General features: G+C 45.3%; 1 protein-coding gene across 2 annotated transcripts in view; it reads right to left on the bottom strand.

Moving 5' to 3' along the window:
- The window catches only part of dnaaf9 (dynein axonemal assembly factor 9), a 172,630-nt gene that overhangs the window by 83,129 nt on the left and 75,464 nt on the right, over positions 1 to 14,037 (bottom strand). For both annotated transcript variants that reach the window (XM_078224143.1, XM_078224135.1), the window contains one exon: positions 10,136 to 10,186. In XM_078224143.1, the coding sequence (XP_078080269.1) occupies positions 10,136 to 10,186 (51 nt within the window). The remainder of the gene's footprint in view (positions 1 to 10,135; positions 10,187 to 14,037) is intronic.

Here is a 14,037-nt window from a genome sequence, read left to right as displayed (position 1 = left end):
ATTTACCTCGCTAATCCCCCTAAACCACATATCTTTGGACATGGTGGCACAGTGGTTAGCACGACTGCCTCACAGTGCCAGGTTCGATTCCCGGCTTGGGTCACTGTCTGTGGAGAGTCTGCACGTTCTCCCCGAGTCTGCATGGGTTTCCCATGGGTGCTCTGGTTTCCTCCCATAGTCCGAAAGATGTGCTGGTTAGCATTGGCCATGCTAAATTCTCCCTCAGTGTACACGAACAGGTGCCAGGGTGTGGTGGCTAGGAGATTTTCACAGTAACTTCATTGCAGTGTTAATATAAGCCTACTTGTGACACAAATAAATTAATTTAAAAAGCTTAAAAACTAAGGGACAATTTAGTATGGCCAATCCACAAAGTTGGACTGCAGGAGGAAACTGGAGCACCCAGAAGAAACTTAGACACGGGGAGAACATGCAAACCTCGCACAGTCAACCAAAGCCAGAATTGAATCTGGATCCCTGGTGCTGTGAGGGAACAGTGCTAACCACTGTGCCACCATGCTTGCCCTATAAGGGACATGCGCTCTGGAAGACACTGCAGTATTCCTGATGGGTCCGGGCAGTCCAATAATCCCCTCTATCAATGCCCTTGTCGAAGCATGACTCCTGCTGTACCTCTCCTCCAGCTCTTCTTGGGTGCCTGAATGGACTCAACAGCCACCTTTGGTTGAGAAATATTCCTGAGAACTGTTACGTGTCGACCAGTAACCACCAAAAAGAAAAGTAATGAGCTGCCACACTAAGTGGGTTGTAATAAAACATAATGCAGGTTTATTAAGGTGCTTCTTATTCCAGGTCTGAGGGGAAAGTCGTGCTTGACGAACATGTTGGATTTTTATGAAGATGTGACTAGGGCGGTTGATGGAGGAGAACCGGTGGATGCGGTGTTTTTGGATTTCCAAAAGGCGTTTGATAAGGTGCCCCATAAAAGGCTGCTGAAGAAGATTAGGGCACACGGAGTTGGGGGTAGTGTGTTAAAGTGGATTGGGGACTGGCTATCCGACAGGAAGCAAAGAGTCGGAATAAATGGGTGTTTTTCCGGTTGGAGGAAGGTAACTAGTGGCGTGCCGCAGGGATCGGTACTCGGGCCGCAACTATTTACCATTTATATAGATGATCTGGAGGAGGGGACGGAGTGTAGGGTAACGAAGTTTGCAGACGACACAAAGATAAGTGGAAAAGTGAATCGTGTGGAGGACGGAGAAGATCTGCAGAGAGATTTGGACAGGCTGAGTGAGTGGGCGAGGATATGGCAAATGGAGTATAACGTTGAGAAATGCGAGGTTATACACTTTGGAGGAAATAATAACAAATGGGATTACTATCTCAATGGAAACAAATTAAAACATGCTACCGTGCAAAGGGACCTGGGGGTCCTTGTGCATGAGACGCAAAAGCCCAGTCTGCAGGTACAACAGGTGATCAAGAAGGCAAATGGGATGTTGGCCTATATTGCGAGGGGGATAGAATATAAAAGCAGGGATGTCTTGATGCACCTGTACAGGGCATTGGTGAGGCCGCAGCTGGAATACTGTGTGCAGTATTGGTCCCCTTATATGAGGAAGGATATATTGGCATTGGAGGGAGTGCAGAGAAGGTTCAGCAGGTTGATACCGGAGATGAGGGGTTTGGATTATGAGGAGAGGCTGAGGAGATTGGGTTTGTACTCGTTGGAGTTTAGAAGGATGAGGGGGGATCTTATGGAGACTTATAAGATAATGCGGGGGCTGGATAGGGTGGAGGCGGAGAGATTCTTTCCACTTAGTAAGGAAGTTAAAACTAGAGGACACAGCCTCAAAATAAAGGGGGGTCGGTTTAAGACAGAGTTGAGGAGGAACTTCTTCTCCCAGAGGGTGGTGAATCTCTGGAATTCTCTGCCCACTGAGGTGGTGGAGGCTACCTCGCTGAATATGTTTAAAGCGCGGATGGATGGATTCCTGATCGGTAAGGGAATTAAGGGTTATGGGGATCAGGCGGGTAAGTGGTACTGATCCACGTCAGATCAGCCATGATCTTATTGAATGGCGGGGCAGGCTCGAGGGGCTAGATGGCCTACTCCTGCTCCTATTTCTTATGTTCTTAAGCTGGAAGAGCCACAAAAGCCCGCAAATCGCTCTGCATACATCATTACAGATCACGTTATGTTATACAAGAGATGCAGTCCCTTTAAATACACAACATCCCCCCGCCCCCGCCCCCTCTCCAACCCTCCGGGCTTTACTTCGTCAGTCTCGAAATGACAACTTTATTCAATGTTTCAACACCAGACCCAATTAAACAGTACATACTTTACACCATTATTTCCCATATATATACACACACACAATTAATGTCTGATAGTGGAATTTGAATTCAATAAAAAAATTACTGGAATTAAGAGTCGACTGATGATCCTGAAATCATTGTCGATTGTCGGGAAAAAACCCATCTGGTTCATTAATGTCCTCAGAGTCATAGAGGTTTACAGCATGGAAACAGGCCCTTCAGCCCAACTTGTCCATGCCGCCCTTCTATTTAAACCCCGAAGCTAATCCCAATTGCCCGCAATTGGCCCATATCCCTCTATACCCATCTTAACCATATAACTGTCTAAATGCTTTTTAAAAGACAAAATTGTATCTGCCTCGACTACTACCTCTGGCAGCTTGTTCCAGACACCACCCTCTGAAAAAATTGCCCCTCTGGACACTTTTGTATCTCTCCCCTTGAACCTATGCCCTCTAGTTTTAGACTCCCCTACCTTTAGGGAAATATATCGACTATCCAGCTGATCTATGCCCCTCATTGTTTTATAGAACTCTATAAGATCACCCCTCAGATCAAGTTTCAGAGAAAAAAGTGACACTTTATCTAGCCTCTCCTTAGAACTCAAACCATCAAGTCCCAGTAGCACTTTAGTAAGTCTTTTCTGCACTCTTTCTAGTTTAATAATATCCTTTCTTTGGGGCGGCACGGTAGCACAGTGGTTAGCACTGCTGCTTCACAGCTCCAGGGTCCCGGGTTCGATTCCCGGCTCGGGTCACTGTCTGTGTGGAGTTTGCACATTCTCCTCGTGTCTGCGTGGGTTTCCTCCGGGTGCTCCGGTTTCCTCCCACAGTCCAAAGATGTGCGGATTAGGTTGATTGGCCAGGTTAAAAAAATTGCCCCTTAGAGTCCTGGGATGCGTAAGTTAGAGGGATTAGCGGGTAAAATATGTGGGGGTAGGGCCTGGGTGGGATTGTGGTCGGTGCAGACTCGATGGGCCGAATGGCCTCCTTCTGCACTGTAGGGTTTCTATGATTCTATGATTTCTATAATAGGGTGACCAGAACTGTACACTGTACTCCAAGTGTGGCCTTATCAATGTCTTGTACAACTTCAACAAGCTGTCTCAACTCCTGTATTCAATGTTCTGACCAATGAAACCAAGCATGCTGAATGCCTTCTTCACCACTCTGTCCACCTGTGACTCCACTTTCAAGGAGCTATGAACCTGCACCCCTAGATCTCTTTGTTCTGTAACTCTCCCCAACACCTTACCATTATCTGAGTAAGTCCTGCCCTGTTTCAATCTACCAAAATGCATCACCTCACATTTATCTAAATTAAACTCCATCTGCCATTTGTCAGCCCACTGGCCCAATTGCTCATGATCTCGTTGCAATCCAAGATAACCTTCTCCACGTCCACTATGCCACCAATCTTGGTGTCATCTGCAAACTTACTCACCATGCCGCCTATATTCTCAGTCAAATCATTAATATAAAATGACAAATAACAGCACCGATCCCTGAGGCACACCGCTGGTCACATTCCTCCAGTTTGAAAAACAACTCTACAACCACCCTCTGGCTTCGGTCATCAAGCCAATTTTGTATCCATTTAGCTACCTCACCTTGGATCCCGTGAGATTTAACCTTATGCAACAACCTACCATGCGGTACCTTGTCAAAGACCTTGCTAAACTCCATGTAGACAACATCAATTGCACTGCCCTCAACTACCTTTTTGGTTACCCCTTCAAAAAAAAATCAAATTTGTGAGACATGATTTTCCACTCACAAAGCCATGCTGACTGTCCCTAATCAGTCCTTGCATCTCCAAATACCTGTACATCCTGTCTCTCAAAATACCTTCCAACAACTTACCACCACAGATGTGAGGCTCACTGGCCTGTAGTTCCCAGGCTTTTCCCTGCAGCCCTTTTTAAACAAAGGCACATTTGCCACCCTTCAATCTTCAGGCACCTCACCTGCGATTATCAATGATACAAATATCTCTGCTGAGGGACCCGCAATTTCCTCCCTAGCCTCCTACAATGTCCTGGGATAGACTTCATCAGGTCCCGGGGATTTATCTACCTTGATTTATCTACCTTTAGGGAAGGATATCTGCTGTCCTTACCTGGTCTGGCCTACATATGACTCCAGACCCACAGCAATGGGGTTGACTCTCGAATGCCTTCTGAAACGGTCTAGCAAGCCACTCAATTCAAGGGCGACTAGAGATGGGCAATAAATGCTGGCCAGCCAGCAACACCCATGTCCCACAAATGAATGAAAAAGACAATCTCTCAGGTGGACGTCTTTTTTTTTGGGTTGTACTCAATGCCTTGGAAGTTAGCCACTCAAAACCTTTGAAGTGTCCTCTTTTTCTTCTGTTGGTTGTCATTGGTGTGAAACAATTTCTGTGTCAGTTTCTTTATTCATTCATTTGCGCATCTCTTTCTAGCTGAGCATAATTCCTTCCTGCGCTAGTAAAGAGTTCGTGAAGTGAAGGCCATTGATTGTTCTTCTCCAGAGGGCATTATGTGCGAGATGACGGCGTCTACTCCATAGGGCAATGCATCGCAAGCAAGTTGTAGATTCAACTTGGGATTAAAACGGATCAATAGCTCCAACTTCCTTGAGGTTTCCTTTGCCTCTTCGTAAGCTATTTCACATTCTTCTGTCAAGTGCTGTTCCTGTTTGACACATAGCAAAAAGTGTGCAATGGCTTCAACAACATTGCTAAAAGCACAAATTTACCATAATAGTTGATCAATCCAGGAAACAATCTCAGCTGCGTCATATTTTGAAGATGTGGTGCTTCTAAAATTTCTATCATCTTTATGGGTTCCTTATGCAAGCCATTTCTTTCAATGATGTGACCCAAATAATTTATGGATGTCTTGAAAAAATTACTTTTCCTTCTTCACTTGGAGATAATATTTTTGCAGACGTTCCAATGCAGTTTCCAAATTCTTCAGGTGCTCTTGTTTATTTGAGCCTTTTATGAAAATATCATCTAGATAACACTGTTTGATCCATGGACCTCTGGAATAGAGCAGGTGTGGATGTTATCCTGAATGGCAATCTCTTGTATTGAAACAGAAGTGTGAGACACATGATAGTGGGTATCGGTTGTGAAATTGCAGCCATTTTCACAGTAACTTCATCGCAGTCTTTTTTTAAATTCATGGGACATTGACGTCGCTGGCTGACCAGCATACATTGCCCTTCCCTAGTTGTCCTTGGAGGGCAGTTGAGAGACAACTGTGGCTCTGGAGTCACATGCAGGTCAGACCAGGTAAGGACAGCAGATTTCCTTCCCTAAAGGATATTAGTGAACCAGATGGGTTTTTTTTAACAATTGACAATGATTTCAAGGTAATCAGTAGATTTTTAATTCTAGATGTTTTTATTAAATTCAAATTCCACCATCTGCCGTGATGGGATTTGAACCTAGGTCCAAAGAACATTAGCTGATTTTCAGGATTAATAATTGAACGGTAATACCACTAGGCCGTCGCCTCCCTTAGTGTTAATGTAAGCCTACTTGTGACACTAATAAACAAACTTTAAATATTCATTTCTAAGTATGCTTGTGATCGATCTATTTTACTGAACTGTTGGTCACCAGATAATACAACAAACAAGTCTTCAATCAATGGCAGTGGATATTGATCAGGGCACAATACCAGGTTAATCTTCGTCTTGAAATCTCCACCTGTCCTTACTGAGCCATCAAATTTAATACAGGCACAGCTGGCGAAGCCCAATCACTTGTAGTAACTGGTTCAATGACTTCTGCTTGGACCAGTCTTTCTAGTTTTTCTTCGGTTTTTGGTCTGATCTCATATGGTACTGTTCTGGCTTGTTAGACATTTTGACATACTTGTCAGAACTCACCACCTCGCCCACCACGGAATCGGAGCAGGTAAGGGTCCGACAACGGAAATCTCCGTTGACCTCGGGTGGGAATTTCCGGTCTCGCCCGAGCGAGGTCATAAAATCCCACCCACTGTCTGGCTTAATTTTTGAGTTGGACTTCAACTCCAGTCACTGAGCCCAATGAGTTTCCAAACACACTTTTGTACTCTTCCAGAAGTTGCTATAGGTCAGTCTTGCTATCATAATGGATTTACAGTTCCCCAGTTGAGTTTAATTTTACCCAACAATGCTCTACCGAATAAAGTAGGAAAATTTCCGCAAACAACATGGGGAGGCAACTCCACTATGTCCATTCACCTCCATTTTTACCATAATGTATCCTTTTAGTGGTACAACCTCTTCAGTGTGCATCCTGAGGATAACATTCAATGGTTTCAATGGTAAAGGCTTTAACTTCTGCTTATAGATCTCATATCAATAACGCAGCCTCAGTTTCAACTTCCATTTTGATTTTGTTTCTGAGAATACCTAAAAACGTTGTGAATTGCCATGTAGTAACAATACTCCTGGACCAGAATTCTCCCAAAGAAATTCGAAGTGCCAAATTCACGTGAAAACTGGAGTAACTCACGCTAGCTTTTTCAGCAGCACTTTCAAAATGAATCTCCCACTCTGTGCACTGCAGAGGTCACAAGCGTGTATATCATTAAAAATCAGTGGGCGGGGCCTATTCCTGCTGGAGAGGCCAGCAGCATAGCACTGAGCGGGCCACTGCGCATGCGCCAATCTATCAGCACCTACATGCGCAGTAGCCCCACACTGCCAGCCTCCCAATCGCTGGCCAGCCCTGCGATCCCCGCATCGCCGGCCCTCTGTACCCCCACGGCCCGATCACTGGCACCCTCCCTGACCATTCCCAGGCCAGCCCCCCTCCCCATCAACGATTTCCCCCCCTCCCAGCCCGGTCTGAAATCCAGCTTTCCCGATTCCATCCCCCAGCAGCCCCGCCCCGATCCTGGCCTCCCTCCTTCCCCCACCAATCCTGTCTGCAGAGTGGCAGCGGGACCCCTTCCACCCCCACCGATTGGCCCATCAAGCCCCCTCTCGGCCCTGCCCCCTTGGCATTGCCCCAGTGCCAAGGTGCCCCCTTGCCAACATGATCATCCATGTTGAACTGCCTCTCCTTCGCATGCTAGTCATGTCCCTCATCCTGCTTTTCATCTATTATACATAATATGCGCTTCCATCACCCCGAGGAACAATATGGGCTCTTCAGTTTACTTCCAAAGTTTGATCTCTGCTGGAGTAAGGTGTTTCGTTGGAGTCCCAAGTCAACATGTAGGTTTCTTCACTAGTTAAGGATGCAGAAGCTCCTGCGTCCACCTACATCTTGATTTGCTTACCAACAGCCATCGCTGTAGTAAAAACAGGCTCTGCCCACCCCTTATTCACATGAAACATGTCAGAAGCTTGCTCCTCTGCCTGTTCCGAGCGATCTAGGTGATGCATAGCTGATAGAGACTTCTTCGAATTTAAATTTTCTTGCTCAGCCTTTGCCTTGTTTTTGACACCCCTGCATTTCTTTGCTAAATGACCCTTCTTGGTGCACTGGTGACAAATATCATCCATAAATTTGCAATGATTCGCATTGTGTAGCTTTCCACACTTAAAGCATGCCACTACTTTCACCTTTTTGCATGCAACCTCTTTCTTCACTTGATGCAGTGCGCAGCCTGGGCACAAACATTCGCCTTCTGAATATCTTTAGCATTACTGGCAGCCATTTCCATGCCTTGCAAATTTTTTTTAGAGCTTTGTTCTCACAATGTTCCGAGAGCTGGCATAATTCTGCCACAAAGTTTGCTGCCGATTGATCTGCCTTTCAAAAACACCAACCAAATTTGAATCTTTGGACAATTACCGAAGGTTTCGGACTGTGGCATTTTTGCACAAGTGCAACTAAATGTGCAAATAGAATGTCCACTGGCTTTCGAGATGTGCACAGTAAGTCGTCTCACAACACCAGGTTAAAGTCCAACAGGTTTATTTGGTAGCACAAGCCACAAGCTTTCGGAGCACTGCTCCTTCATCAGGTGAGTGGGAGTTCTGTTCACAAACAGGACATATAAAACTTTCCTGCAGCGAAAGGATGTCCCGAGGCATGGTACATTGGGGAGACCATGCAGCTGCTACGATAACGGATGAATGAACACCACTCGACAATCGCCAGGCAGGAGTGTTCTCTTCCTGTTGGGGAACACTTCAGCAGTCACGGGCATTCAGCCTCTGATCTTCGTCTAAGTGTTCTCCAACACGACACACAACGCAGAATCGCTGAGCAGAGACTGAGAGCCAAGTTCCGCACACGAGAATGGCCTCAACCGGGAACTTGGGTTCACGTCACACTATCTGTAACCCTCACGACTTGCCTGGACTTGCAAAATCTCACTAACTGTCCTGGTTGGAGACAGTACACATCTCTTTAACCTGTGCTTAACCTTCTCTCCACCCACATTGTCTGTACCTTTAAGACTTGACTACCTGTAAAGACTCACATTCCAACCATTATTTTGTAAATTGAGTTTGTGTCTTTATATGCCCTGTTTGTGAACAGAACTCCCACTCACCTGAAGAAGGAGCAGCGCTCCGAAAGCTTGTGGCTTGTGCTACCAAATAAACCTGCTGTACTTTAACCTGGTGTTGTGAGACTTCTTACTATGCTTACCCCAATCCAACGCCGGCATCTCCACATATTTTGAGATGTGGCCAGATTCCTCATCAACTTGTAGGTCCTTGTCCCATACACTCAGGAGAATGGAGAACTGCTTTGTCTCATCGGCTCTTCCGATTACTAAAAACACGTATTCAGCCCAGTCCTCGCTTCTCTCAAACTTGCCGATCGTCCCGAACATAGCCATAGTGCTGCTAACTTGATATCCATCAAATAAAACTCACGACGTGAATTCACTGTTTGTTGCCATGCTGAACATTGAAAAAATTTCCTTCACCGTCTCCTCCTCATCGCCCTAAAGATGTGGAAACTTGAACCCACAATAAAAGCAATTGAAAGCGCTGTCAAACAGTCTTTATATAAGACAAAGTTTGCAAACAGCAATAACTAACCAACAGCAAGAGCAACAAAAAAAAGGAGCAACTAGAACACGTCTTGCTTGCAGACTGCCCCAAAGCCTGTGCTGTCAATGTCACAGACATGCGCAAACCCACTCAAAGACATCGGTAATACATTACATCGACTGCTGCTACTACAACACTCTAACACAGAAAAACCTCTCAAATAGAATAAACTTCACAGTAATAAACTCTAATCTAAAGAGACAGAGCCTTTGCTCTAAAGCTCTTTTATCCCACTCCTGGACGAGAACCCGAGGAAAATGTGTTGGCCACCTACCTGCATTGCCTGTGTAACGACCACAAGAGCACACGGCCAACATAAAATTGCTTTCAATTATTAAATTAATGGCCTTAATTGGCCCTTTATAAAGTGTCAGAGGGCATGCTTGTAAACGCCACCAACTGCAATATTAGTTGCATGCACAATGACATCAGGAGGCATGCCTGAAATCTTCTCATGCACGCGCGGGTTGGGCACGCACCCACTTTAATCACATGGAATTCTGGCCACTGTAATCACAGGACAAACTTTGTTCAGTTATTGCGTAATGAAGTCTGGTCATTGAAGCAAAGTGCTGTTTTTCACTTATGAAAGCTAAAATCCTGAAGGTGTTACGGTACGAATATGAAAATCAACCTACAATTATGACGATAGCCTATGGAACCATGCTTGCAGAATCACATCACAAAATCTCAAAACATTATTTCCCTTATTCCTAGCCATTTTCATACTTTAAACTCCCAAAGCATTTTCCATTCCAGCAAATCAAACATGGTCATTGCGAAAATACGTTCGCTAAAAGTTATGAGCCAAATAACTCCTAATTTTTAAAAATTCAAATTTAAGGACCTACCTTTACCATATGTTGTGCTTCTTCAGAAAGTTTCACCTCAGCATCTTCAACCTTATAGGAAGAAATGATCATGAATAGAAAATACTTTGAAATAATAGAATACCTCAACACCACTTCTTATTGTTTTTATTCTCCCTTCCTAATTGCTTTCAAGAATGTGATGAACTGCCATCTTGAACCAGTACATGTAATGGTGTAGGTACACCCACAGTGCTCTTAGGGAGGAAGTTCCAGGATTTTGACCCAACAACAGTGAGGGAACAGCGATATATAAGCTTTAAGGTACTGATGGATAAAGATAAGTGTATAGTCTTCAAGTTAAGGTGCTAAATTGGGGGAAGGCTAATTACAACAATATTAGGCAGGAACTGAAGAAAGTAGATTGGGGGCAGATGTTAGAGGGCAAATCAACATCTGGCACGTGGGAGGCTTTCAAGTGCAAGTTGATAGGGATTCAGGACCGGCACATTCCTGTAAGGATGAAGGATAAGTATGGCAAGTTTTGGGAACCTTGGATAACGAGAGATATTGTGAGCCTAGTCAAAGAGAAAAATGAAGCATTTGTCAAAGCTAGGGGGCTGGGAACACACGAAGCAAGTGTGGAATACAAGGAAAGTAGAAAGAAACTTAAGCAAGGAGTAAGGAGGACTAAAAGGGGTCATGAAAAAGCATTGGCCAGCAGAATTAAGGAAAATCCCAAGGATTTTATACATATATAAAGAGCGAGAGGGTAGCCAGGGAAAGGATTGGCCCACTCAAGGACAAGGGAGGAAATTATGCGAGGAGCCAGAGGAAATGGGTGAGGTATTAAATGAGTACTTTGCGTCAGTATTCATCAAAGAGAAGGACTTGGTGGATGATGAGTCTGGGAAAGGATGTGCAGATAGTTTGAGCCATGTTGAGATCAATCAGGTGGTGGTATTGGGGTTCTTGAGAAACATTAAGGTAGACAAGTCCCCAGGTCCTGATGGGATATACCCCAGAATACTGAGAGAGGCAAGGGAGGAAATTGCTGGGGCCTTGAGAGAAATCTTTGTATCCTCACTGGCTACAGGGGAGGTCATGATGTGGAGATGCCGGTGTTGGACGGGGGTAAACACAGTAAGAAGAAGTTTAACAACACCAGGTTAAAGTCCAACAGGTTTATTTGATAGCAAAAGCCACACAAGCTTGGAGCTCCGAAAGCTTGTGTGGCTTTTGCTACCAAATAAACCTGTTGGACTTTAACCTGGTGTTGTTAAACTTCTTACAGGGGAGGTCCCAGAGGATTGGAGAATAGCAAATGTTGTTCCTTTGTTTAAGAAGGGTAGCAAGAATAATCCAGTAATTACAGGCCGGTGAGCCTTACATCAAGGTAGGGAAATTATTGGAGAGGATTCTTCGAGACAGGCTTTATTCCCACTTGGAAATAAGTGGACGTATTAGCGAGAGGCAACATGGTTTTGTGAAGGGGAGGTCGTGTCTCACAAACTTGATAATAGTTTTTCGAGGAAGTGACAAAGATGATTGATGAGGGTAGGGCAGTGGATGTTGTCTACATGGACTTCAGCAAGGCCTTTGACAAGGTCCATCATGGCAGACTGGTGCAGAAGGTGAAGTGACATGGGATCAGAGGTGAGCTGGCAAAGTGGATACAAAACTGGCTCGGTCAAAGAAGACAGAGGATAGCAGTGGAAGGGTGCGTTTCTGAATGGAGGGCTGTGACAAGTGGTGTTCCTCAGGGATCAGTGCTGGGATCTTTGCTGTTTGTATATATATATATATATATATATATATATATAAATGATTTGGAGGAAAATGTAACTGGATTGATTAGTAAGTTTGCGGACGACACAAAGGTTGGTGGATTTGCGGATAGCGATGAGGACCATCAGAGGATACAGCAGGATATAGATCAGTTGGAGACTTGGGCGGAGAGATGGCAGTTGGAGTTTAATCCAGACAAATGTGAGGTAATGCATTTTGGAAGGTCTAATACAGATAGGAAATATACAGTAAATGGCAGAACCCTTAGGAGTATTGATAGGCAAAGGGATCTGGGTGTACAGGTACACAAGTCACTGAAAGTGGCAATGCAGGTGGAGAAGATAAGTCAAGAAGGCATATGGCATGCTTGCCTTCATCGGCCGGGGTATTGTGTTTAAAAATTGGCAAGTTATGTTGCAGCTTTATAGAACCTTAGTTAGGCCGCACTTGGAATATAGTGTTCAATTCTGGTCGCCACACTACCAGAAGGATGTGGAGGCTTTGGAGAGGGTACAAAAAAGATTTACCAGGGTGTTGCCTGGTATGGAGGGCATTAGCTATGAGGAGAGGTTGGAGAAACTTGGTTTATTCTCACTGGAGTGACGGAGGTTGAGGGGAGACCTGATAGAAGTCTACAAGATTATGAGGGGCATGGACAGAGTGGATAGTCAGAAGCTTTTTCCCAGGGTGGAAGAGTCAATTACAGGGGGGCATAGGTTTAAGGTGCGAGGGGCAAGATTTAAAGATTTGAAGAGGCAGATTTTTTACACAGAGAGTAATGGGTGCCTGGAACTCGTTGCCGGCGGACGTAGTGGGAGCGGATACGATAGTGGCTTTTAAGGGACGTCTTGACAAGTACATGAATAGGATGGGAATAGAGGGATATGGTCCCCGGAAGGGTAGGGGGTTTTAGTTAAGTTGGGCAGCATGGTCGGTGCAGGCTTGGAGGACCAAAGGACCTGTTCCTGTACTGTAATTTTCTTTGTTCTTTATATGTTTATATGTTCTTTATATACCAGGGGCGGCACGGTAGCACAGTGGTTAGCACTGCTGCTTCACAGCTCCAGGGACCTGGGTTCGGTTCCCAGCTTGGGTCACTGTGTGTGTGGAGTTTGCACATTCTCCTCGTGTCTGTGTGGGTCTCCTCCGGTTTCCTCCCACAGTCCAAAGATGTGCGGGTTAGGTTGATTGGCCATGCTAAAATTGCCCCTTAGTGTCCTGGGATGTGTAGATTAGAGGGATTAGCGGGTAAAACATGGAGGGATATGGGGGTAGGGCCTGGGTGGGATTGTGGTCAGTGCAGACTCGATGGGCCGAATGGCCTCTTTCTGTACCGTGGGGTTTCTATGATGTTCAAGTCAAGACGGTGTGCGGTCTGGAGGGGAGCTTGCAAGTGGTGTTCTCATGTGTCGGCTGCTATGTCCCTTCTAGGTGGTAGAGGTCGTGGATTTGGAAGGTGTTGTTGAAGGAGCACCAGTGAGTTGCTGCAATGCATCTTGCAGACAGCACACACTGTTGCCATTGTGTGTTGCTGGTGGAGCAAGTGAATGTTGAAGATGGCGATAGTCTGAAAATCAAGTAGGCAGCTTTTTCTTGGACAGTGTCAAGCATTTGAGTGTTTTTGGAGCACTTATCCAGGTAGGTGGAGGTAAATTTCTGGTACGTTTTCCTCAATCAAGGATTCCCCCACCCCACTACCGTTCAGAGCACTCAATCCTGCCAGACCCATTTTGCACACTTGTGCCCTCACCCCTTCCTTCCCTCCCAGAAGAACAAAAGGGCCCTTTGTCCTCGCTTACCAACCCACCAGCCTCCACATTCAAAAGGATCCTCTTCTGCCATATCCAGCAAAATGCCACCATCAAACATATCACCTCCTCCTTCAACCCTATCAGCATTCTGAAACAACACCCTGATCCACTCTTCCATCATTCACAACACCTTGGGGGCAATTTTACCACTTCACCCGACTTCTCGCCTCTCACAATCTAACTGACACTGGATATCTGGCGCATACAGCCTCCCGCCGGAAAAATTGTGTAAATCAAATTTTAATGCAGTTAGCATTGATTTAATGAGCCTGGGACGCAATCGTCCAGGCTCACTTGCCTTTGTTGCCTCGCCAGTAGAGATTCTTTCTGACGAGGATCACGTAC

This window comes from Mustelus asterias, chromosome 1, assembly GCF_964213995.1.
Source record: "Mustelus asterias chromosome 1, sMusAst1.hap1.1, whole genome shotgun sequence".
Taxonomy (NCBI): Eukaryota; Metazoa; Chordata; class Chondrichthyes; order Carcharhiniformes; family Triakidae; genus Mustelus; species Mustelus asterias.
Note: the sequence above shows the minus strand (reverse complement) of the source record. Positions and strands in the feature narration are given on the sequence as shown.